This window comes from Neomonachus schauinslandi, chromosome 6, assembly GCF_002201575.2.
Source record: "Neomonachus schauinslandi chromosome 6, ASM220157v2, whole genome shotgun sequence".
NCBI lineage: Eukaryota > Metazoa > Chordata > Mammalia > Carnivora > Phocidae > Neomonachus > Neomonachus schauinslandi.
The window spans coordinates 58,069,211-58,096,145 of NC_058408.1; the positions used below are offsets into that span (position 1 = coordinate 58,069,211).

A 26,935-nucleotide genomic window follows, 5' to 3' on the forward strand; every position below is an offset into this window, starting at 1 on the left:
CTACCCAGAACATCCAGAGATCAGCAACAGTCCCCTCCCTCGGCCCCCCTCCAACAGGAGGAGGAGGCGGAGGCGGCCGCGACTCCTCCCTCTCCTCGTTCTCGACACCCTCCCTTCCAAGCTTTTCTCGCGAGATGACGACCACCCACGAGTGAGGCTCTTGTACGCCACGGCTGCCCTCACCCGAGAGAAGTGGTTCGGGACACTGTAGCTAAATCCTTGATTCTCTATGGATAAATGAGGAAGAGAGAGAAGCTGAGGTATGAAGTCTCTCAGTCACGAGTCTCATTCCAAAGGAAACAAGAGCGTTGTGCGGCGTCATCTTTAGTTGGGGCACTGAAGGCCCAAAAAGCCCATTTTAACTACGGGCTATCTTAATCAAAGCGAAAAGGGGATTAGAACTGGTGCAGCTTCACGTTCCCTTCTCCAACATGGCCTCGAGGGCAGGAAGGAGAAACTGGAGGTTCGCGCTGGACCCCGCCCGCGCCGCGGGGCGGGCCAATCACCGTGGGCCGCTCCGCTTGCGCAGGCGCGCTGCCGCTAGGGCCCTGGGTTGGCTTGGTGAGGCAGTCCTTCAGGCACCTGTTCCTGTGACTCCTCCTCCCTCTGGGCGGTGGGAGGGAAGGAGGCGGACTCGGGGCGGGCCGTCGCAGAGCCTCCGCCCCCACAATCTTTTCTGGGCCACCGCGTACACGGTGGTTCGTAGGGGGGCCGCCTGAGCCGCGGGAAGGGCACCCTAGGGGAGAGGAGGAGGCGAGGCACGGTGGCAGGAGAAAGTGACGAGTGCCCTTCGTTGTCATCCAGGGAGGAGCACGCGGCCACTCTCCCACTCGACCGCCCACGACCAACTCGTCCGCAGAGATGTCAGCAGCTGGCGCCCGGGGCCTTCGGGCCACCTACCACCGGGTCCTCGATAAAGTGGAGCTCCTGCTGCCGGAGAAACTGAGGCCGTTGTACAACCACCCGGCAGGTAATAGACCCAGAATAGCTCTCACCGAGACCTTCCCTCCTTCTCCCTCGAAAATAGACCTTTAGAGGCCACGGACAGCTCTGCCGCTGGAGGCATCACCCACAGCCCCAACCCCTTCCCTTCAAGTGAATCCGTCTCACTTCCCAGCCAACCTGCTTTTCACTTTACCTCGTTCAACATCTCTCATAAACCTGTGATTCTCGAGTGAGCGCCCTTCGCGACCTTTGTTGCACCCCATCCCTTAGGCACGACCCAAACCCGGACCGGGCCTCCGGGTTTGATCCTTCTCCCTTTCCGCGGCCCCAGATCCGTCGGGGCCCCCCACGAAATTCTCATTCTCTCCTCTTTCCCTCCGCGAGTAGTGGTATATTGACCCACGCGGAGCAGAGCCGTCCTGTCGCAGCGCAAGGTTTGGAGGAAAGGTCACACTTCTTAAGCTCCAGCTGGCAGAGGCCTGCAGATGCGTTTCCCGGGTTCCAGAGTCAGTGTCATACCTCGTCCCATAGGTCCAGTTTGTTTAAGGCTGTCCTTATGAAATTACTGAGCTAACTTTCCCTAGACTTTTTCATGGGGACAGACCCGGATTTAATTCTGCTCTGCCTTTTACTATATAGGTGTGACCTTGGGTGAAATCCTAGATATTTTAGTTTCTGTAGTATCTGCTTAATGTGAAAGTTAAAGATAACATATGTGTTTGATTCTTCATAAATGCCTAGCAAATGTTAGCTCTCATTTGTCCTGTTGGAAAACCGTGTTCTTGTGGTTGAAAAAAAAAATAGTTCTATAAGAAACTGGAAGATCCCAATCTTTCCAACTCTTTAAGATCTAGATTTTTGTTGCCTCTTCTATAAAATGAGCTGTAATAATACTTGGCTGGGAACTAAAACCGGAGGTATTGAGGTCTCTTTCCAGCCTAAGATTTAGCAAATGAGAAAATGTGTTATAAAGTGAAGTGCAACCCAAAAGTAACCATTTTTTCCTACATAGTTAAATCTGTCTCTGCAGTTGGCATCATTAGGAAAGTTGTCTTTTCTCCACATATTGACTAGGAAGCAGCTCTCTGGGGTCTGAGATGGTTGCAGACTCTGATTTCCAGTTTGATGATGAAATGAATAGAATTAATAATATTATACTAAAGTATAATATTTATACTTTACCCATTATAAAATCGGTACCCATTATAAAATTTTAAGGAGAATTTTTTTAAGAAGCATATTTAGTTTATTTGCCTTTTGGTTTTTTTTAACACTCAGTTTTTTGGAATTGTGCTGTATTTTGTGACAAAGATTTTCAGGAGGGAGGGTTGAGCAATGCTTCTGTAGTAATCTGGGTTTTAGAGTCAACTGAATTCTATGGAGTCAACTTTGACCTTCTTAAGCTTTGTATTTGGGCTGTAGGATAAGGGCAGGGTAAAGGAAGAGCAATTTTAAATTACTTTAATACAGAAGCAAAGGGTAGTTTTATAGTAATCTTTTCAGGGGCCTGGGCTTTAACCACTTATAATTATTGCTTTAGTCATCTTTCAGAATCAAGACGAATTACCTTTCATTTGTAGACTGTGTATTTCATCTGGATATTCTTGGATTGGTTCAGTTATTATAACCCCATTTTCAGTGTAGGGGAAGGAGAATAGGCTCTGAAGCCAGAGAAAGGTAGGATTAAATCTTGGCTGTGTGACCTTGACCTTAAAGCCCCCAAGCCTTATTTTTCTGATCTATAAAATGGGGATAATAATTATCATCATTTAAGGATTGTTGTGAAAATTAAATGATATAATGGCTTTAAAACATTTAGCAAAGTGTTTGCACTTAGACTCTCAAAAAACATTAGTTCCCTCCCATCTAAGCTTTTAATCAATATACATAGTAAGAATATCTATCATTGCAAAAGTATTTGTGATTAAAAAGTTGTAGGCACACCAATGGAGAAATGGAGAAGCATGAAAAACATAACTGTTGATTCATTGGTATTGAATAAAATCTGAGGCAACACTGATTATTGCTCTAAGAGTCATCAGAGTGACTATGCAAGGTTTTTGTGTACTATTTTGCATAATAGCATGTTATTGAATCCTCATTTAAACTTTAGACTACGTTCACATACTGGAGGTTTTTACAATGATATGCAAGGCTATGATATTAACAGTTGGATATCATACATTTCGGATTCTAAATATCTGAGATTTAATTTTATCACGGGCAGAATGTCTAGTCAAGAAACAAGAATATGTCTTTATATAGGTATATACTAGAGTTACAGAACTATAATGTATATATTTTTATATCATAATGATATATATTATAATTAGATCTGCGGCCTTCATCATTCACATGTGTGTTGTTCCTAGCACATTGTGATCTAACTCTATAGAGTAAGAATAGAGTTCTAACCAAATGTGTGTCCTAGCAAATTCAGTCCTCATAAGATATGCCACTCGCCACCATCACCTCCTGACTATAAAAGTATGTGACTCTACATTAACCAGCTGCATAGCTCTACTCCAGGTATTTGTCAGAAAAATAACCTTGAAGTCATGTTGACTGGTGTTTACTTAAAAGCTTAGGGGAAAAAAACATTAGTGAAGGAGTGTCATTCCTTTGTATTTTTGAGTCCCAAAATGGGGTGAATTGTCCCAAAGTATGCACAAAATGAAACATTGGAATGTAGGAAGAAAACAATACAGCTTCTACTAATGCTTACTATTGTTTTATCTTTTTAAATTTTCTATTCTGTGTATTTTTTATAATATAAAAATAAATTAGTATAGTTATATATAGGTTATGTAGAACACAATTGAGTTCTGTAGAGTCAACATGTACATATATACATGTATATGACATATATAGTTTATAAATACATACAATATAAATTTAGGGGATGTATGCTCAAAAAACGGTTTTTTTAATGATAGGGTCCAGTGTTCAAAGGTAGTTAGACCACAGCTCTAAAGAATCCAAAAACTATCTTAGAGGGCGGTCTGAAGGTATAAACTTCCTCTTATACAATAAGTAAGTTTTGGGGATATAATGTACAACATGGTGACTATAGTTAACAGTACTGTGTTAAATATCTGAGAGCTGCTAAGAAAGTAGATCTTAAAAGTTCTTATGACAAGAAAAAAAATAAGCTAAGTGAAGCAATGGATGTTAACTGAACTTATTGTAGTAGTAATTTTGCAGTATAAATATATATCAAATCATTATGTTGTACATCTTAAACTAATACAATGTTATATGCCAATTATATCTCAATAAAACTGGGGGAAATAAAATAAAAACAAATAATAAAAATACATAAAAACTATCCTCCAATTAAGTCAGCCCAGAAAACAGGTTTCTGAACCATATCATTTTATATACCTCACCATAGCTTTGCTTTTCTTGAGTTACATTTTGGCTTAAGTGGAAGAAGTTTTGAAAAAATAGTTGTGTGAAATCTGTTGCAGTGCTTAGCGTGCTGTTGCTGAGAATATCATTCTCTGCATTACATGGTATTCTCCCTGTGAAGGCTCACTGGAGAAGTTACTTTAAGATCTCAGTAACAGTAATATTTGCATTTCTCCTAGGTAAGAGAATTGTTTATTCCTTTTTATCTTAAGTATCTAAAGAATATGTTTTAAAATAAAAACAGGGGCGCCTGAGTGGCTCAGTTGGTTAAGTGTGATCGATTTTGGCTTAGGTTATGATCTCAGGATGGTGAGATTGGGCCTGGCATCCAGCTCTGTGCTGAGCACCAAGTCCACTTGAGATTCTCTCCATCTGCCCCTCCCCCCCCACTCTGTCAAATAAATAAAATCTTTAAAAATAAAAGAAAATAAAAACATACTAAACGAACCCATATTAGCCATGTTCATAAGGGTATATCTTTATCATAAAAATTCAGAGTTAAATACTAAGGGAAATGGTGTTATACTAGATAGTCTAATACAACTTAGTTCAGAGTATATATTGTTTTATTACATGTAAATAAAGCCAAATGCAGATCAAGTAAATAAACAGTGTAGATGCCCACATAGTTATGAATTAGCATAGTTCTTTAGCATTTCTGTTAGAATAGTTTATTTTCTTGCATCAGAGATTGCTTGAAGAATTTTAATGCCAGTCTAGAATAGATATATAGATATTTAGATATCTGGATTATATTATATATCATATCTAATATAGATTATGTTTATATATACTAAATATATAGATATGCACATTTCATTTTTTACAGTAATAATCTCTGTACCCTTAAAACCAGAATGAGAACCAAAATAGAAAGTTGGGATTTCACATACAACTGTGAGATATTGATGAAAAGTAGGATATCTTTAAACCAAGTAGCTACCAGTAGCTACCAAGAAAGTTGAATTATTCAATATTTATCGAGGGCCTACTGTATATTAGGTACTGTTCTGGCACTTGGGATATGTTAGTGAATAAAAATCCCTACTCACAGAGATTTTATATTCTCAGAAGAGATCATAAAAGGAATATAGTCCGGCTGTAGTTGTTAGTTTGACACTTAAAAAACTTTTGTCCACTAACCTGATTTTAAACTAATTTTAAGAAATTAAGACTATTTATGCTTCACCTAGTTTGATTCAACAGATATACCAAAGGAGAAACAAGACCTAAGGAAAGCTATAAATAATTTGACATTTCCAAGTCATGCAAGAGTATTAATTTGGTTATAAGAGGATATGAAAATGTTTAAAGTATGGTATGACACAGTAGAAAGAAGAGGAGGATCAGAGATCTGTGTCCTGTGCTTGCTCTATCTGGAAGTACCTGAGTATAAAACAGATTACTTAACATCTAAGTGCCTTTTCTTTTTCATCTGTTAAAATAAGGGAGCTTGGATTTTCTTTAAGGTCCTCTTCAGCTGTAATAATCTTCAATTTGGTATTCTTACTAGAGCTTTTCTTAGTTTCAGAGCTTTCAAGAAACTCAGAATTCATTGGGGAAAACTATGTAATTATTGTTAAGTTAGGATTTGGAGATCTTAGTATTTAATCCTTGCTCTGCTATGTATTTTACACAGGTCATTCCACAGCTCTGGGCCTCAGTTACCTGACTTATGAGTGTCTGATTTAGATAGTTTCAACTCTCTTCCTACATCTAAAAGTCATTGATTCTTTGTAACTGAATAAATAATATAAATTTAAAATGTATCAACCCAAAATGCCTATTAGCTATTTTAGCTAGTTGTTTCACCTGTTATTTTACTTTGGCATTTGTACCAAAGCCTGTTTTTAATCAACATTTTAAGAATCATTATATACCCTTGATGTCCTGGGTGCTATCTGAGTGATGGCTGTTTCCAAGGCCTTTCAAAAGATATAAAGATTACATGATCCTAAAATGGAAGCCCAGTCACATTCTTAGTGTGAAATCAGAACTAGTTTTAGTACAAATAAAAATGAGTAACTTTTGACAGTCCATATCTATGTCAAGGAGTAACATTTACAAATTCTAAGGATTTATAAGTGTGTTGGTCACATGATAGCAAAGAGGGGATTGCTTAGTATACGGAACTTAAAGGAATGTTGAAGAATGTTGAAAAGCAGCAAACCATAGAGAAATGGTCTGAACGGGACACGAATAGATAGTGAAAAGCATTAAATGAGAAATTTATTTTTCACATTGGCACATAGTGAGTATCTCAACTCAATATTTGTATGTGTGCATGTTTGCATGTGTGTAAAGTTATTCTGTTCCAAGCAGGAAGTCTTTCCTCTGTACCTGAATTCATACATGTCTAAATTTACTTGACTTTTTTACTCTTAAGGTAGAAAATGATTAGTAAGATAAAATGGAAAAGTGAACTAAGACACGTTTTCTTTAAAAATTTTTGTTAGTCCATTGTATGATGACAGGTATTGCTAAGCTGCTGTTTTCCTTTTCTTAACAATGAAGAAAACACTATTTGTTTGCACTTATAGATATCCAACTCTGATTATTTGTGTCACTTGTCAGCATCCTCTGATATCTCAGAAATATTAGAAATTTAGAATGTCTTATAATACATATTTGCTCATAATGTTTTTAAATTTAGTGCTTAGCAGTTATTAAAATAATTGAAAGTTTGTTTTATACTTCAAAATTATTCACTAACTAAAATATTCATACCTCTCATGGTCCAGGTTCTAGCAACCATAATTCCATGTTTGAAGTTTTTTTGTTTGGTTTGGTTGTAAGGGAGAGGAACAGGTAATATTTTAAAACTATCATCTGGCTTGGGGCAGTTGAGTAAATTAGTTACCAAGCAAACACTTACTGAAGAGCTCTACTGTTCATTAACTCTGAAGGAACAAATATTTAAGCTCATAAAGAAACCAGAACCTAGAGGCATTGTTCAGGAAACAATTTTGAGGCTGGCAAGAGGAGGACGCATCAGTTTTGAAATAGGAAGAGAGGAGTTGGCTGAGAAGTTCAAAGCCAGAGACCAAAACAATGTGCTGACTTACCCTTGAGTGATGAAAGCCAACCCTCCTGCAGGGATTAAAAAGTAAAACTTAGTAATTGATATTGCATATGACCCAGAGACTTTGTATATGGGGAAGAAAAATAAGCTAGGTGTGCTGTGATAGGAATCTCAGAAGCTCAAGCTAAATAAAATAAAGTAACTAGAGAGTTTGAAAAGATTGACTTACAGGATCAGTGCATTATGGCATCAGACTTATGGGAAGAATTTTCAGGAGCCAGATAGGGGAGTGTCATGGTCTAGGAGTAGAGTGACTAATGACTGACAATCTAGTACAGCCCTGATATAAAGGGAACTTGATATCCCTGGGGATGAGTAAATAGCAGATTCTACCCTTGAAGATGAAACAGTATCAAGGCATATCTGGCCAGACCTAAAATTTGAATATCTTTGATTAACACCCGTCCTGGACATGGTTAATCCAATTCAATTCTGTTCACAAATGTTATTTGTTAAGGAAAACTAAGAAATAGGCCTTGTCTTCACCTTGTCTAATTAAAGTGACAGATGCATAAATACATCATTTTAATTGTTAAGTGCAGAAAACAATAGAGCAATATATGCTTTGGGGGTTCAGAGAAGGAGCATTTAATGTAACCTGGAGATGTTAAAGAAGGCTTCCTTGAGGAGATGAAATCTAAGATAAGTTTTCAAAGGATATTAGGAGTTAGCCAGATGGAAGGCCAGGCAGAATATTGGGATATTCTAAGCATCAACTAAGGTTTAGAGTCATTAAACAGCATGAAACTATTTGCATGCTTGCCTAGCTTGTAAGTCCACCTAGGCCAAGGTTTTTCACCCTTGCTCTGTTGACATTTGGGGGGCTAGGTGATTATTTGTTTCGGGGGGCTGTCCTGTGCATGGTAGGATGGTTGACAGCCTGCCTGGCCTCTACCTAGCAGGCATCACTAACGGCAGCAGCGCCACCACGACAGTTGTGACAACTAAAAATGTTTCTAGACATTGCTGAATGTCCCCCTGGGGGGCAAAATCACCCCTGGTTGAGAATCAGTGACCTGGGCTAAAATTTAATTAAGTTAGGATTAGAAATTTATATTCTGAAACCCAATGCATTCATGTTTTCTTTTCTATTTCTTTAGTTCAATAAACATTTCTTTTGAAATTCCAACCTAGTCCTAACCAAAGAAAGAAAATTGTTTCCATATCTTGTTCAAGATCTAGAGGAGCGGATCATTATATGGCTAGAATTCTGGGTGTAATGGTAGCTGTGATCAGAACAGTACACAGCTTAGGGAACTGGATAAAAGATACGTACGGTAACCCAGAAATTGAATATATAGGGATTTTCACTCAGTTATAAGAATGTCAAAATTTAGAACTCCTCAATAGCTTTAATTCTCCCAGCAGCCATTTCAGCACTGTGTCCAGATTTGCACTACAACTTAAAATATTGGAAAACTTGAAAGTACATAGGAAAACATGAAAATGACTAGCTGTCACATGTATGTGAGAAAATGAAGTTTAGCATTATAATTGTTTTGGCCCACCGGGAAAAAGAGACTGTGCCATGATCTTCTAGAGTTTGAAGAATTATTAGTCTAAAGATAGTATCTAGGTCCTTTGAAGATTGAGAAAATAAGACTTAGATTGTAGAACAACTTTAGGATTAGGTTTAAATATTCTAGAAAATCAGAAAACTTACTTAAAAACTCTTTAAAGTATAAGCCACACTTTCCAGTATTTTAAGTGTCAGACTGATAAAAACAACTTCTGATTTTAAAGAATTTTTCAATTGTTTGCATATGTATATACACACACATATTTATATAGTTGTATACATACTTAATATGTCAAAGATGAGTCTAAACTCCAGTTCATATAAACTGCTTCCAACTGTGTTGGCTAACTCTTCTTTTTATTCAACATCTATTAGGTAGGGCTACAAGTGTGAATACTATTTAGCCACTAGCTTCAAGGAGGTCGTAATTTTGATAGGTAAGTAGATATACTACTAACTATAGTAGAGTATTTAAAGTATACTATGATAGATTTTTAAATCTCTTTGTATGAATATCACAATTAATGAATTTAGTAGCTGTAAGAACAATGTGAATTAGTTTGAGAGGGATAAAAAAATATCAACGACTATGTTAAATTGTGGAAGATAGTCCAAAATGTGTAACATTGCCATCACTTAATAATGCTAAAGGCAAGCAATAGTTTATAGTATTCGTGTGACACTTTTGTAGGACTACTTGATAAGCAAAAGTTATAGAGAAAGCAGATGCTATTTTTACATTTTTCAAATTTCTCTCCTTAGTGTTACTAACCAACTTTTTTTTTAAGATTTTATTTTTTTTAAGTAATCTACACCCAACATGGGGCTCGAACTTACAACTCTGAGATCAAGAGTTGCATGCTCTACTGACTGAGCCAACCAGGCACCCCAAACCAACTACTTTTGATAGTAATTCAGCCAAAATGCAACCCCAAAAAAGGAGTGTTATCATTGAGCTCATTTTTACTTTGAGATGATGGTATTACCTGCGTGTGAAACTAGTACAACTTTGAGAAAAGCACATTAGAATTAAGTTTTCCTAAAATGTTAGCTTCCAGGTGTGACTTTACTTATACAGCATTCTTGTGCTGAGTTAATAAAAGTTAGCACCGTATTTTATTTCCCAGCATATCCCCAGTGCTAGGTACAGCTAGGTAAAGCACGCAATAATTATTATGGATGAATGAATGAATAGTCTTATCTGCAACAAGTTAAACCCAGAACTACAGCTGGGTTTTAACTTAAATCATTACCTTTTCAACTTCACTATCTTTCTTTTGTTTTGTTTCTAAATAATAAGTTTAAGTCAGTTTTATCTTTTAAATGTTATTTACGCATATGTGAACAAAAATACTCTTTACCATTAATGACAGTGAACACTTGCTCACCTACTAGGGGAAAATGGATAAATGCATCTTTACCTGCTGGTGCTATTGAGAAATATTAGAGTAGATGAAGAGAAGTAAAATGTGTTACGCTAAGATAATGATGCCATTTTAGATGTGATTTTGGTGATCCATAAAAACAAATGATTTCTTCCTACAAAGCAAAGTAGAATACTAAGGCAGCAATAATAGTCATGAATATAATAGGATTTTAAAACTTTTGAATTTGCTAGTAAATCACTGTTTTCTTATATCAAGTTGTTTAATTTGTGTGTTAAGAAATAAATGTATTTGGGGCGCCTGGGTGGCTCAGTTGGTTGAGCGACTGCCTTCGGCTCAGGTCATGATCCTGGAGTCCCTGGATCGAGTCCCGCATCGGGCTCCCTGCTCGGCGGGGAGCCTGCTTCTCCCTCTGACCCTCCCCCCTCTCATGTGCTCTCTCTCTCATTCTCTCTGTCTCAAATAAATAAATAAAAATCTTTAAAAAAAAAAAAAAAGAAAGAAATGTATCTGTTGATCCAGTGTGTGAGAGCATACTCACCATATTAAGTACTTTGATAAATATTGGATTTAGCATGCTTAGTTATATTTTAAATTATCATGGACCAAAGTCTGTTTCTTTCCTGTCCCTGTAGCCTCTTGAAGGTTAAATGAGATATATAATTTGGACGAGTTAAAAGTGGGCAGTTATGTAGTTAAAAGAGCTAGAAGGCTTAGGTTCCAGTCACAGTTCTGCTGCTTACTGGCTGCCCACCTGGACTAGGTCATGAATCTCCTCAGAACCTCATGGTAAAATGAAAGATTTAGGTTAGATGAACTGAGTTTCCTTCCAGCTCTGAAGCATCATATCTCTCAAATTCTGCATTATTTAAGAAACCAGAATTGTTTTCAATGCTACCAACATTTATTTAACATTTTGCAAAAGGCCAATGGATACCAGGATAGCTAAAATAACAACCCTACTGTTACAGAGCTTAGAGATCTTAAGTCTTTCCCCTTTTTCACATGAACCTTAAAATTAGGTCCATTAATTTTTTACTAGAGAGGTGCCTGAGTGCCTTAGTCGGTTAAGCATCTGACTTTGGCTCAGGTCATGATCTCAGGGTCCTGGGATCAAGTCCCTAGTTGGTCTCCCTACTCAGCAGGGAGTCTGCTTCTCCCTCTCCCTCTGCCTCCACCCTCCACCCCTGCTGCTCATGCTCTGTCTCTGTCTCTCTCTCTCAAATAAATAAATAAAATCTTAAAAAAATTTTTTACTAGAATATATAGACTTTTTATAAGAGCTTTTACTATCATACATATGGCAACATGTCATTTATAATAATAAATATTAATAGAATTGAATATTTAATAGTTACTGAGGTTCATACCACAAATCTCTAATTTCTAATTTCTCCAACTTGGAGGTTATCCTTGAGTGAACTAATTAACATTAAGTTTCATGTTCAAGGCAAAGCTTTGGGAATGGTTTCCAAACTATCTCCGTTGTACTTTTGATAATTTTTAATAAGTCACGAAATTACAAATAACTGACAAGGAAGTCAAAACAACCTGTATGTAAGGTCGATACTGTGGTGACTTTCTAAATGTTAAATACACAGAATGCAGAAAGGATAGTACAAATGATTAGAAATAGATTGCTAAATTTTGGGGATTTTGAAATGTGGTGATGGCTGTTAAAAGACATGTATAACCATAAGAGACTCTTAAAGATAGAGAACAAACTGAGGGCTGATGGAGGGAGATGGTGGGGGATGGGTTAGATGGGTGATGGGTATTAAGGATGGTACTTGTGATGACGAGCCCTGGGTGTTTATGTAAGGGATGAGTCACTGAAATCTACTCCTGAAACTAATATTGCAATGTATGTTAACTAACGAGAATTTTTTTTTAACTAACTAGAATTTAAATTAAAAAATTGAAAAGAAAAAAAAAGACATGTAAAATAGTTGGTTTATTTCTGAATTTTTCTCTTTTTTTTTCAGGTCCCAAAACAGTTTTTTTTCTGGGCTCCAATTATGAAATGGGTAAGTCTTGAGTTTTTGTAGAAGCTACTGAAAAAAAAATTCTTTAAAAGGAACTTTTTAAAAAAATATTTTATTTGAGAGAGACAGATAGTGACAGAGATAGCGAGAGAGAGCACAAGCGGGGAGGAAAGGGAGAAGCAGGCTTCCCAGCTGAGCAGAGAGCGCAGTGAAGTACTCGATCCCAGGACTCTGAGATCATGACCTGAGCTGAAGGCAGATGCTTAACCGACTAAGCCACCCAGGCATCCCAATTACAAGTTTTTTGATACCAATTATGTTCCTAGAAGGCCTTTTATCTAAGGAGTTCAGAACAACTCAAGTAGGTAGTATACTTTATGCAGTAAAAATGACACACCTGAGATTATTTGAATGAAATCATCTCCAGACAAGCCATGAATATTTAAAAGTACATCCTTCATAAAAATGACTTCAAATTAATAAGTTCTTTTTAGGGCGCCTGGGTGGCTTAGTCGGTTAAGCATCTGCCTTCAGCTCAGGTCATGATCTCAGTCCTGGGATCAAGCCCCATGTCAGCGGGGAGTCTGCTTCTCCCTCTCCTTCTACCCCTCCCCCCACCCCTGCTCGTGCTCTCTGTCTCAAATAAATCAATAAAATCTTTAAAAAAAAAAAAAAGCCTGTAATTGTGGGCCCTTGGAACTGAAACTTCATTCCAAGATTTTATGACTAAGTCAAACATTAAACTAATTAGAACCCCCCCAGATTAACTTTTATTTGTTTAGTATGTGAACTGACGATACCAACATCAAAATACAGGCAAGGAAAGTTAGTCTCAAAAAAACAGAAAAAATTATCCAAGGGTGTGTATTAACATTTGGTAAATGGTAGAGTCTAGGACTTCTGACTCCAAGACCAGTGCTTTTTACCTTACACCAGAGTTTCCATTCCTGAAGTTCTCATTTAGCTGAAAAGAGGTAATTGTGAAAACAATAAAACAAATTATTGATTTTATGTTGAAAGGGCCAGTTTGGGCCTATAGCAATGCTTCTCATAGTGTCATCCCCAGATCTGCTGCATTGGCATTGCCCGGGAACTTGTTAGAAATGCACATTTTTGCCCTCTATCTCAGTTTTACAAAATCTGAAACTGGGGATGGAGCCCAATAATTTGTGTTCTAATAATAATAAGCCCTCCAGGTGATTCTGATGCCTTCTAAAATTTGAAAAGTACTGGTCTGTAGGCTTTTTTATTTTTTTAATTGTAGTAAACTACACAAAATTTACCATCTTAACCATTTTTTTAGTGTTAAGTACATTCCGTTGTGCAACCAATCGCCAGAACTCCTTTTATCCTGCAAAACTAAAACTCTACCAGTTAAACAACTCCTCATTCCCCTCCCGCAGCCTTTGGCAACCATCGTTCTACTTTCTGTCTCTGTGAATTTTACTACTATAGGTACCCCAAAGAAGTGGAATCATACAGGATTTGTCTTTTTGTGCTTGGCTTACTTAGCACAGTGTCGTCTGGGTTTATCCATGTTGTGACAAGAGTCAAATTTCCCTTTTTTTTTTAAGTATGGATAATATTCCATTGTATAGATACCACATTTTGCATATCCGTTCATTTGCTGATGGACACTTGAGTTGCTTCCACCTTTTGGCCATTGTGAATAATGCTGCTGTGAGCAATGGCATACATCTATTCCAGTCCCTGCTTTCTGGTCTTTGGGGTATATACCTAGAGGTGGAAATGTTGGATCAGTATTACTTGGAGCAACGGCCTGTACTATACCGTGCTACACTCCACTGCAGCTGCGCTATTTTACACTCCCACTGGCAATTCACAAGGATTCCAGTTTCTACACATCGCCCGCCAACACTTGTTACTTCTGTTGTTGTTGTTTTATAATAGCCATCTTAATGGGTGAGAAGTGGTAGCTCATTGTGGTTTTGATTTGCATTTTCTAATGTGATTAATTATGCTGAGAATCTTTTCATGTGCTTATTGACCATTTGTATATCTTTGGAGAAATGTCTGTTCAGGCCCTTTGTCCATTTTTTAATCGAGTTGTTTGTTGTTGAGTTGTTGGCTATTTTAATTTTCATAAATGTACTGCTTTAAAGTGTCAGAACAATTTCAGAAACTCAGTTGTAAAATCTAAGTAGTTGAGAATGTTAGAATTGGCTCTCCCTCAATCTTATGACCTTAGGCAAGTTAAATCTGCCATTTTGTCCCCTTAACTATAAAATGACTAGAGTAGACTAGTGGTTGGGAGCTACGTTTTACAGAGAACTAGAGAGCAGTTCTTTTTATTATTATTATTTATATTGTTAAAACTCAAAATTCAACGAAGTAAATTTGAAGATCTAATTGGCTGTATTTAATACATACATCAATGATTCATCAATGGGACAGCATCCCGTTTAGCAAGTAGAGGGGAGCTCCCAAGGGCCACTGAAAGAGAAAGTTTTTAAAGGCAGGACAAGGAAGTCATAAACTTTTAGAAAAAAAAGGATTATTTCAAGGTGAGGTCACCTTCATTTGGAGACAAAAGAAGGGATCTTAGTAGGTGAATTATCTCCTCTTTGTTTGAGGGATGGGGAGAGGGCCCAGGTGACTGATTACCTCATTGGTGCTGACCAGAAAATTCCTAACTGACTCCTTAGGACTACATTTCTGGGGGAGGTTGAAAATGCAGTTACATTAGGTATTAGTGACTTGGCCTAAGTGATCTCAGTTTTACAAAATCTGAAACTGGGGATGGAGCCCAATAATTTGTGTTCTAATAAGCCCTCCAGGTGATTCTGGGCATATGGTTTTCTTTTTAACAATATATTGAGAAAACATCCCATCAGTTAAAAAAAAGTTTCAGCATATCATGTTTAATGGTTCTGCTCACTCTAAACGTTCAAAAGTAGCTTTAGTTTGGTCTGACAGTACTATGTCAGTTCAGCCATCGATTTTGCACTGTTTCTTACACAGACACAGCATGTTTATTGTCCTGTTTTACATCTTTTACAGCCTTTACCACTGTGTGTGTTGGCAAACACCAAAAGAAAGGAAAGATGCAGGATGTTACCAGAAAATGCAGCTGCTATTCTCAGGGCTGAAAGCAAAGCACGAAAAATAAATAGCTATGTTCAGAACTACTACGTAGTTTATTGAAGTAGGGGGCAATAATACTGCTTTTTATCGCCCATGTCTTTAAAGCCTTTTTCAGAATAAGTGCCAATCACTGAAGTTGTACATATGGTGCCTTAACTTCATGTGCTTCCCTGGCACTTCATTCTGATTTTTTCTTGCCTTGGTAAGTAATTAGTAAGTAGTTTGCACTCACTTTCAATTACTAAAGACAAGGATTATATACATTTGATTTATGTTTTTGTTGCCCTGTATCTGAATGAGAGTCATCGATGTAACTGTACACTAAATTCCATCATTCCATTGTAATCCTACATTTATTGCCAGGAGTGTGAATTGAAGTTTGGTAATCCACCTCCATATATCTATACTCCACTTCCTCATTAAGCAAGTGAAAATTGTTCACTCATGTACCGATTTCTGTTTGGTAGGAGAACACCATGAATAGGGAGACTCTTCACAAGAGGCCCAGGACAAGAATTCTAGGGTCCAGAATTTTAGTGTGGACTTTAATAGCAAAGTTTGTCTTGTAAGCTGTTTTACTTATGTTTGTAAACATTATACATTCACGTGAATTACTTTCCTTAATACAGTGGGATTCAGAATCATAAGGGACATGATTGAAGTTATTCTACACTATTAAAGATTCATTTTTATTATTCATTCAACTTCACACTTAATTTTGTGTTTACTTTGAATAAATATGTTTATATATTAATTCTCATGGCTAGAATGGAATTTCAGACACTTTTTAAATAGTAATAGAGATTGTAGTAATCTGATTCTGTGAGAAGCTGACAAAATATATAATGAAGAATACCAGCAGAGAAAGGAAAATCTCCAACTCAGTTGCCCATGACATAATTTTTATAAACTGTGCAAATGTTTAACATAAATGGTGATACCTACAGAACAGAAATAGAACAGTTGAGGTTGGGACAGGTTAAAAAGTCACTGGGACAGGTTAAAAAAAACACTTGAAATTTTTGGTGCCTACCACTAATGGTCCATCTATAAGAAACCCCATTAGTATGATGTATGAGTGTCTTTTCTTTCTTTAATGTTTAAAATGTGTTGTCTGTTAATTTAATTAAAATGCAGATCAAAGCAAAAATAAACTTCAAAACTAGTGTGATTTAAAAAAAAACTAATGGAAAGTATATTATTATTTTTTTCCTCTTCTCTGTATCAGCACTGGAAATTTTATAGTAATTATATGTCTATAAATTGTAATTGATTGCTTAACTATTGTTTCTAGCACCATTATTTTTTTTTTTTTTAAAGATTTTATTTATTTATTTGACAGAGAGAGAAACAGCGAGAGAGGAAACACAAGCAAGGGGAGTGGGAGAGGGAGAAGCAGGCTTCCTGCAGAGCAGGGAGTCCGATGCGGGGCTCGATCCCAGGACCCCAGGATCATGACCTGAGCTGAAGGCAGACGCTTAACGGCTGAGCCACTCAGGCGCCCCTCTAGCACCATTATTAAAGAATAAGAATTATTTACTCTATAACAAATTTGGGGGTTCTCTTTGACCTCAAATTTGCCACAACTTAGAAGTTTACTGGTTTTATCAATACTTTGGTGTTTCTTTGATCTGGTCCACCAGTGTTTTGAAACATTGACAGTATGACATACTCTTAAGTGCCTTGTTGGGTATCTGTCTCCTTTAAAAACATCTATTTTAAGTTCATGTTGAAATCATGCATAGTCTTCTGATGACAGCATAGCAGTAGAAACTGTGCCTTGTTCTCTGGTGAGGAGACTTCTTTTGTTACGTATTTACTTTATGTACATATTATTCCAAACCATTTGATAATAATTCATCTATGGTAGTCTATCCATGACACATAGCAGTTGCTGCCCCAGGCCACATATGTTCTATATTAAGAATTTCAGACTATACTTACTCAGACATTTAACTGGAGTGGAGTCCTTCTTAGCCACTTTTGTTGAAACCAAATCGTCATTGAGGTCAAAGTGGATAATCCTAAAAAACAACACTTATATACCTTAAATATTTTATTTTAACTTAATATATATTCACTTGCCAATCCTCTGTAAGGCTAAAGCTTTTATTTGTGTATGGATCCACTTATTTTGAGTTCTACATTTTCTACTTTGGATGAATTATATTCTAGTGTATCCTGTATAATTTTCACTTTAGGGGTACCTGGCTGGCTTAGTCAGTGGAGCATGCCCTGTGTTGGGCTCCCTGCTCAGTGGACAGCCTGCTTCTCTCTCCCTTTATCACGCCCGCCCCCCACCCCCAGCTTGTGCTCTCTCTCAAATAAATAAAATCTTTAAAAAAAAAAATCACAATCCTGGGGTGCTTGGGTGGCTCAGTCAGTTAAGTGTCTGCCTTCAGCTCAGGTCATGATCTCAGGATCCTGGGATCGAGCCCCATATCAGGCTCCCTGCTTGGCGGGGAGTCCACATCTCCCTCTCCCTCTGCTGTTCCCCCTGCTTGTGCTCTCTCTGTCTCTGTCAAATAAATAAAATCTTAAAAAAAAAAAATCACAGGGCACCTGGGTGGCTCAGTTGGTTAAGCGACTGCCTTTGGCTCAGGTCATGATCCTGGAGTCCCGGGATCGAGTCCCACATCAGGCTCCCTGCTCAGCGGGGAGTCTGCTTCTCCCTCTGACCCTCCTCCCTCTCAGGCTCTCTGTCTCTCTCTCATTGTCTCTCTCGCAAATAAATAAAATCTTTAAAAAAAATTAAAAAAAAAAAACCACAATCCTGGGCTGCAGACAATTTGAAAAACATTTTTTTAACATTTTTAATAGAGAGCTAACTTGAGTCTACTAGATGCCAAACTGTATTAGGTTATTTAATACATTATCTCATATTTGATCTTCACCAGAAAAAATCTGAGAAGTAAATTTTTTTTAAGATTTTATTTATTTATTTGAGAGAGAGAATGAGATAGAGCGAGCATGAGAGGGGGGAGGGTCAGAGGGAGAAGCAGACTCCCTGCTGAGCAGGGAGCCCGATGCGGGACTCGATCCCAGGACTCCAGGATCATGACCTGAGCCGAAGGCAGTTGCTTAACCAACTGAGCCACCCAGGCGCCCCCTGAGAAGTAAATATTATTACCATCTTCCAGATAAGGGTACTGAGGTTCGAAGAGCTAGATAACTAAACATACTGTCGTGGTAAATGGTCCATCAGGATGTGAAAGCTCACATTGTTTAACTCCACAGCCTATTAAGTTAAGTGTTTTTAAATACTTAGATGACCACCTTCTAAAATAGGTGCTGTGGATCTAACTAGTAGTTTCTTTGTATGTTAGAGAGTATTTTACATAATCTTATTGTTTACTCTAAACATTCTCTGAATAGAATCTATATAGTTCTATTATTTGAATAAAGTTCATAATAAAGATGAAAAGGAACACAGACCATCTGCCTCCTATCCTGAGGCTAGTAATGCAAGAAAAGGTAGAAAACTAATTATTCCTTTTTCTCTGTTGCTCTACAGACATAAGCTACTATTTGTTCTTGTTAATAATATTTTCCAGACACTGTGCTATTATCTCATTTAATCATACATCAGTTTTGCAGGGGTAGCTATTAATATTCTCATTTTACACATGAGGAATTTAAGGCAAGTGTTATGTAATCTGACCAAAGTCACACAGCTAATAAGTGACAGAGATTAGATTTGGTGAGATTTTCTAAGATAATTTACATAAGGTTAGAGTGATGTAGAAGTAGAAAAGGATATTTTAGAAACATGAGAAAAGGAGCTCAAGACCTTCGTGGGAGGGGCGCCTGGGTGGCTCAGTCGTTAAGCATCTGCCTTCGGCTCAGGTCATGATCCTAGGGTCTTGGGATCGAGCCCCGCATCGGGCTCCCTGCTTGGCAGGAAGCCTGCTTCTCCCTCTCCCACTCCCCCTGCTTGTGTTCCCTCTCTCGCTGTGTCTCTCTCTGTCAAATAAATAAATAAAATCTTTAAAAAAAAAAAAAAGACCTTCGTGGGAGAGAACAATTACTAACATGTCCCAGAAAAATAAAGTGTATACTGTGAGCATGAACAAAATCAGGACCACTGACTTCTTCCCAAAAAAATGTTAGAATGTAACCCATAGTGTTCATAAATCTATCCAACAAGGTGCAGTGTATAATACATGGACCCAGTAGATTAATAGTAGAAATCAATCCCTTTCTTCCCCTTCTCAATGGCAGTGTTCTACCCTGCAAAAGTAGAACAAATATGATGTGGAGAAAATGCACATTGGGACCTAAAAGAAGAATGTAGGAAGGATAATCAGGAAGCATTTGGGAGAAAAATCACAGGACTGTGGGTGAAAGTTAACAAGAGGCAAAATAGTGTTAGCCATAATTTACCTCTGGTTATACTCCTCTGTGTAACCATTTGCCCCTTTTAAAATCAGAATCATAGCTTTATTGTACTGCTGACCTTATTAATTCAAAACCCTTTGTATTCGGTTTCAATTTGTATATACATTCACAAGTATATCTATGTTCTACTTAGGGGCAAAACCCTTTGCTGATTTATATTTTCCATGTAAGAGCATCTTTTAGAAACCCAGTGAGACCTAAAAATAATTTCTTAAAAACATATTCTCTAATGACATTTAGGATTTGATTTAAAATACTTAAAGGTAAAAGGAGAAAGGGAAGAAGGGAGGTGAAGCAAATGTGGCAAAATTTCAATAATTATTAACTCTGGGTGATGGGTATGTAGGGGTTCTTTGTACTACTCTCTTATTTTGTGTATATTTTCATTTTTCATCAATAAAAATCATTTTATTACATATTCTCATCTCTGCAATAGAGCAGCATAACTAATACTCTAGTGAAGGAAGACTCATTACTAAACTTTCTGAGTGATGCTAATGGTAGAGGTATTAGTAGGATGGTTATATAACAGTGTTAAAAACAGTGTTTTTTAAAAAGCAGAGAAGAAATGACTATGTTGTATACTTTGACATTAAAGAAAAATTATGCAACCCGAAAACTAAAATTATAACAGAGCTTTTCTGATACTTCCACCTTTTTTTTTTTTTTAAAGATTTATCTATCTATTCCAGAGAGAGAGAACACGCATGAGAACACAGGGTTGGGGGGTGGGCAGAGGGAGAAGGAGAGAGAAACTCAAGCAGAGTCCACTCTGAGTAAGGAGCCTGACACAGGGCTTGATCCCACTACCGTGAGATCACAACCTGAGCCAAAACCAAGAGTCAGATGCTTAACCGACTGCGCCACCCGGGGACCCCTGATACTTCTACTTTTAAAAAAGAATTAATGTTAAACAAACAAACAAAAACTAATGATGTACTCTATGTTAGCTAATTGAACTGAATAAAAAAGGTAATATCTCATCATTGTAGGAAAAAAAAAGAATTAATGTTGACAAAAACATGAAAGGAGGAATCTATACAAATTACCTTAAGTAGCTTTTAGGCATCCTCCACATCAGTGGTTTCCAACATGTATAAAGAATATATAACTTCATATGTGAAAAAAGTACCATTTGTTAGGATACCTACACACATACACTACTGATTTTCAAGTATATGAGGCTGTTTGATGTGGTTAACAAAACATAAATTCTAAAGCATTCCTGAATTCTTTGTAGTTTTTTGTGATGATATGTATACATTTCCTTACTGCATGGATACTAAAATTGTAGCAACTATTTTTTATTTATTTATTTTTTTTAAAGATTTTTATTTATTTATTTGACAGAGAGAGAGATAGCGAGAGCAGGAACACAAGCAGGGGGAGTGGGAGAAGGAGAAGCAGGCTCCCTGCTCGGCAGGGAGTCTGCTTCTCCCTCTGACCCTCCTCCCTCTCATGTGCTCTCTCTCATTCTCTCTCTCTCAAATAAATAAATAAAATCTTTAAAAAATAAAAAAAATAAAACTAAGAATTATTACTGCACACTCATGATACCATTTCTCTTGCTGTGTGTTAACGTGTATTTCCAGGGGTTGGTGTGTGCTGGATTGGCTGACATGGCCAGACCTGCAGAGAAACTCAGCACAGCTCAATCTGCTGTTTTGATGGCCACAGGTAAATTAATTGAATATTTTCTGTGTTTCATTTAGGACATTCAATATTTTTGTTTTGTTTTACATCAATTTATTTAACAGTTTAATGTTTGAAGCACCTACTCACACACAAACACATACACACACACATACACAAAGGAATCAACAGTGTTCTCTCTGGGAAATTTTTATAGATTATAGATAGAAAAGGTAGAAGAGGGTTACTGTGAGTAAGTATCCTCATGGGTTTTGTTTTTTATGTTTTTGCCATGAACCTACTTTTAAAAGTGGGAAAAAATAATCGTTTGCCCTGTAAAGATTCCCTGTTGATGTAAGAATTAAATATTTTGTGTAACACTGAATTATGGCAACTTTATTAAAGACTCAAAGTATAGCATTTCCTTTTCCTTTATTCTACATTATATTGTCATGGTCTTATTTATAATTATCTTACTCTAATACTGAATGTTCAAAGATATTGCAGCAGTACCTGTGCTTTTTAAAAAAAATATTTTGTTTCAACAGGGTTTATTTGGTCAAGATACTCACTTGTAATTATCCCAAAAAACTGGAGTCTCTTTGCTGTTAATTTCTTTGTGGGGGCAGCAGGAGCTTCTCAGCTCTTTCGTATTTGGAGGTAAGCCTATCAAAGGTGTAAAAAGAAAAATCTGCCTCAGAAGCCACCCAGATGGCAGTGCCTTTTTTTTTTTTTTTTAAGATTCATGTATAATGCTAAGATGGGATATGCCTAAGGCAGAAATTTCTAGAAAAGTCTGGGGGTTTAAGTTAAAAGTGTTAAACAGTATGTTTGCTACCTAGGTTTTAAATCTGTCTGTGTATTATCAAGACATATAGCCTGTTCATAGAATCTGTTTTAAGACAACATACACAATTTATGAAATACTAAGTAATTTTCTCCACGAACCTTTTATGACTCAGTTTCAATTATATATAATAAAGTGGGACCTAAACGTGTATGGTTATGTAGTGTTGGAAATGATCTTTAGAGGGAGGTTACTGGTTTTGTCAGAAAGTATTCCATGAGCATTTGGAAATTTTTATAACTGTTTACAGGCATCCCTTATTTTATTTCACTTCACTTCATTGTGCTTCACAGATTTTGCACATTTTTACAAATTGAGGGTTTGTGGCAACCCTGCATCAAGCAAGTCTATCGACACCATTTTTCTAACAGCATTTGCTCCCTTCATGTCTGTGTGTCACCTTTTGGTAATTCTCACCATATTTCAAAATTTGTCATTATTATATTTGTTATGGTGATCTGTGATGAGTGATCTTTGATGTTACTACTGTCATTGTTGGGGGGTGGGGAGCATCACAAACCACACCCACATAAGACAATGAGCTTAACTGATAAATGTGTGTCTTCTGACTGTACCACCGACCGGCCATTCCCCCATCTCTCTCCCTTTCCTCAGATCTCCCTATTCCCTGAGGTGCAGCAATATTAAAAATAGGCCAATTAATAAGCCTGCAGTGGGCCTCTAAGTGTTCAAGTGAAAGGAAAGAGTCATATATCTTTTACTTTAAAACAAAAGCTAAAAATAATTAAGTTTAGTTAGGAAGACATGTTGAAAGCCAACGAAATAGGCCAAAAGGTAGCCTCTTGTGCTCAACATTTAGCTAAGTTGTGAATGCAAAGGAAAGTTCTTGAAGGAACTTAAAAGTGCTACTCCAGTGAACACATGATTGATAGGAAAGTGAAATGACCTATCACTTATATGGAGAAAGTTTTAGTGATCTGGATAGAAGATCAAATAGCCACAACGTTCCTTTAAGCCTAAGCCCAATCCAGAGCAAGGCCCTCACTCTCTTCAATTCTATGAAGGCTCAGAGAGATGATGAAGCTGCACAAGAAAAGTCTGAAGCCAGCAGAGGTTGGTTCATGTGGTTCAAGGAAAAGCCATCTCCGTAACATAAAAGTGCAAAGTGAAGCAGCGAGTGCTGATGTAGAAACTATCTATCCAGAAGATCTAGCAAGTTAGTTAATGAAGGTGGCTACAGTAAACAACAGATCTTCAGTGTAGGTGAAACAGCTTTATATTGGAAGAAGATGCCATCCAGGACTTTCATAGTTAGAGAAGTCAATACCTGTCTTTAAGGCTTCAAAGGACAGGCTGACTCTCTTGCTAGGAGCTAATATGGCTGCTCACTTTAAGTTGAAACCAGTGCTCATTTAACATTCTGAAAATCCTGAAGACCTTAACAATAATACTAAATCTATTCTCCTTGTGCTCTGTAAATGGAACAACAAAGCCTGTATGATAGCACATCTGTTTACAATATGGCTTACTGAATATTTTAAACGCACTGTTGAGACTCACTGCTTGGGGATAAAAGGTTCCTTTCAAAATATTTCTGCTCATTGACAATGTACCTCATGACCAAGAGCTCTGGTGGAGAGGTACACCAAGATTAGTGTTGTTTTCATGCCTGCTAACCCAGCATCCATTCTGCAACCCAAGGTTCAAGGAGTTGTTTCAATTTTCAAGTCTTCTTATTTAAGAAATATATTTTGTAAGGCCATAGTTGCCATTGATTGTGATTCCTCTGATGGATCTGGTCAAAGTAAATTGAAAACCTTCTGGAAAGGATTCCCCATTTTAAATGCCATTAGGAACATTTGTGATTCATGGGAAGAGGTCAAAATATCAACATTAACAGGAGTTTGGAAGGAGTTGATTGCAACCCTCATGGATGACGTTGAGGGGTTCAAGACCTCAGTAGAGGAAGTAACTGCAGATGGGGTGGAAAGAGCAAGAGAACTAAGCATGAGAAGTGGAGCCTGAAGATGGGACTGAATTGCCACAATCTCAGGATCAAACTTAAACGGATGAGGAGTTGATTCTTATAGATGAGCAAAGAAAGTGTTTCTTGAGATGGAATCTACTCCTAGTGAAGATGGTGTGAAGACTTTTGAAATGACGACAAAAAAATTCAGAATATTACATAAACTTAGTTGATAATGCAGAGGCAGCATTTGAGAGGATTGATTCCAATTTTGAAAGAAGTTCTACTGTGGGGTAAAATGCTATCAGAATGCATTGTATGCTATGGAGAAATCATTTGTAAAAGAGAGAGTCAATTGATGTGGCAAGTTCCTTACTGTCCTGTTTTAAGAAACTGCCACAGCCAGCCCAACCTTCAGCAACCATCACCCTGATCAGTCAGCAGCCATCAACATTGAGGCAAGACCCTCCACCAGCAAAAGGATTATGACTCACTGAAAGCGTAGATGATGGTTAGCAATTTTTAGCAGTATTTTTAAATTAAGGTATGTACTTTTTTTCTAGACATAATGCTATTGCACACTCCATAGACTATAGTATAGTGTAAACATAACATTTATATGCACCGGGACACCAAAATGTTCATTTGCTTGCTTTATCATGATACTTGCTTTTATTGTGGTGGTCTGGAACTGAACCCACAATGTTTCCAAAGTTTGCCTGCACTCAGTAGTTGACATTATTTGTCAGTGACTAGCTAACACTCTGGAGTGAGCTCATCTTAGATGAAGGCTCTGCCTTTGTTTGAACCATAGAACCTTTCTAAATTACGAAACAGTGTTCTTTGGCTGAAAAAAATAAATGATCTCAATAAAGAAATAGAAAATATTCAGTTATAATTTACCTTCCTTTCAGAAGGCATTCTATTCTGCACAGTATAGTATATCCTCATTTTATTCATCTTTACTATCCCTATGTTTATAATTTAATCCTTTCATAATCATCTAGCACAGATGGGATGGATGAATAAATAACTCATTCTATAGTATGTCTGATGTCTGACCAGCATTTTTAGAGCTTACTTATATCAATATAAACTTTGATTTGTACAGTGATTTTATTCACAAGTATTTTTCTCAGCCACCATTTCTTTTTTTTTTAATTTTATTTTAATTTTATTTTTTTTATTTTTTTTAAGATTTTATTTATTTATTTGAGAGAGAGAGAGTGAGAGAGAGCATGAGAGGGGAGAGGGTCAGAGGGAGAAGCAGACTCCCCACTGAGTGGGGAGCCCGATGTGGGACTCGATCCTGGGACTCCAGGATCATGACCTGAGCCGAAGGCAGTCGCTTAACCAACTGAGCCACCCGGGCGCCCCTCTCATCCACCATTTCATTTTAACTTTATATTAACTCAGTAGTAGAGCTAAGAAAAGGCTAAGTGCAACATTCAGAACTATTTCTAGAGCAAAAACTCAGATACAGTTTGACAAAAGGATTTTTGGCACCTTTCAGTCACAATAGCAGATTGGGAGATTTAGTTAAAAATATAAATGTTGGACTTTGGAGCATTTAGAAAAACACTGTTGGGTATTGAAATCAGAACCTTTTGAGAAATCTGGGAGGTATGGTAGACTTCATGGAATAAGTTACTTTTTGTGCTTATATTATTGTCCACTCTTGTAATCTGGGAAGAACAGTAAATGAAGCTCAGGGTATTGTAGAAGGGAAAGACTCTATGGCTTTGTGGTTAATTCTTCTTTAGATAAATGAGAATTTAAAAAACAGGCCTTAGCTTTACTCTCCTGCTAACCCAGTGTTTACAAACTGCTAATAACCCAGTAATCTGCCTGCCTCACAAAAGTATATTTTATTTTTAATGATTAGACAGGATCCCATTCCCAATTTATTTTATTCTTAGGAAAGGTGTTCTGCGAGTATAAAATAAAAAGTTCTAGATGACCACGTTTTGCTAAATTTTATATATATGTTCACATGTTTATTATGCTCTTAAATAATTCAAGAATGAAAATATTCACCAAAATAATACTTTTGTATAAGAAACTGTATGTCAGTTAAGTTGTTAAAACTCTTGGCAGTTGGAAGCCAGATGCAAATAAAATCCTTAAGTCACTTTCCCTTCTGCCTGTTTTACCTACATGCCCCCGAGAAGTTTGTAGTTACAATGATGTAGCCTCTTGACTAGTGAGAAAGAAGACATGGAATATACGTCCCATTCCCTTCTTATTACACATATATCTATTATGATTCATAATTATTTTTCTTTCTGTTTCCTTTATAGATATAACCAAGAACTAAAAGCTAAAGCAAACAAATAAGAGTTCCTGACCACCCGAACAATCTAGATGTGGATATACCCACTGGGACTAATTTGATTTATTATTTGGCTATTGATAAGGTGATATTAACTGTGCTACTGTTTGGAAGGCATAAAAAAACTGTAAACTGGGGGCTAATACTTGATTCAACAGAAAAATAAAGCAAACTTTTAATAATAGTGTTTCTTTATATGTGACTTAAGGAACTTATCTATGGCTATGAATAACATTTTTTTCTACCATTTGCCCATTGTAAATCATACTTGCTCCTACAGACCCATGGCTTCCTTCTGTTCTAGTCTACCAGAAATGGTTGAAAGGTTAAATAATCTGTTGGACAGTGAAGGATGGTGAAGTCACCG

General features: G+C 37.1%; 1 protein-coding gene across 1 annotated transcript; it reads left to right on the plus strand.

Moving 5' to 3' along the window:
* Positions 1-142: 142 nt before the first annotated feature.
* On the plus strand, positions 143-26,750 carry MPC2 (mitochondrial pyruvate carrier 2). The gene is made up of 6 exons (XM_044916411.1): positions 143-260; positions 805-987; positions 12,340-12,369; positions 21,423-21,507; positions 22,011-22,122; positions 26,537-26,750. The coding sequence occupies exons 2-6, from the start codon at positions 862-864 to the stop codon at positions 26,571-26,573; spliced, it is 390 nt and encodes a 129-aa protein (XP_044772346.1). The 5' UTR covers positions 143-260; positions 805-861; the 3' UTR covers positions 26,574-26,750.
* The last annotated feature ends 185 nt before the right edge of the window (positions 26,751-26,935 follow it).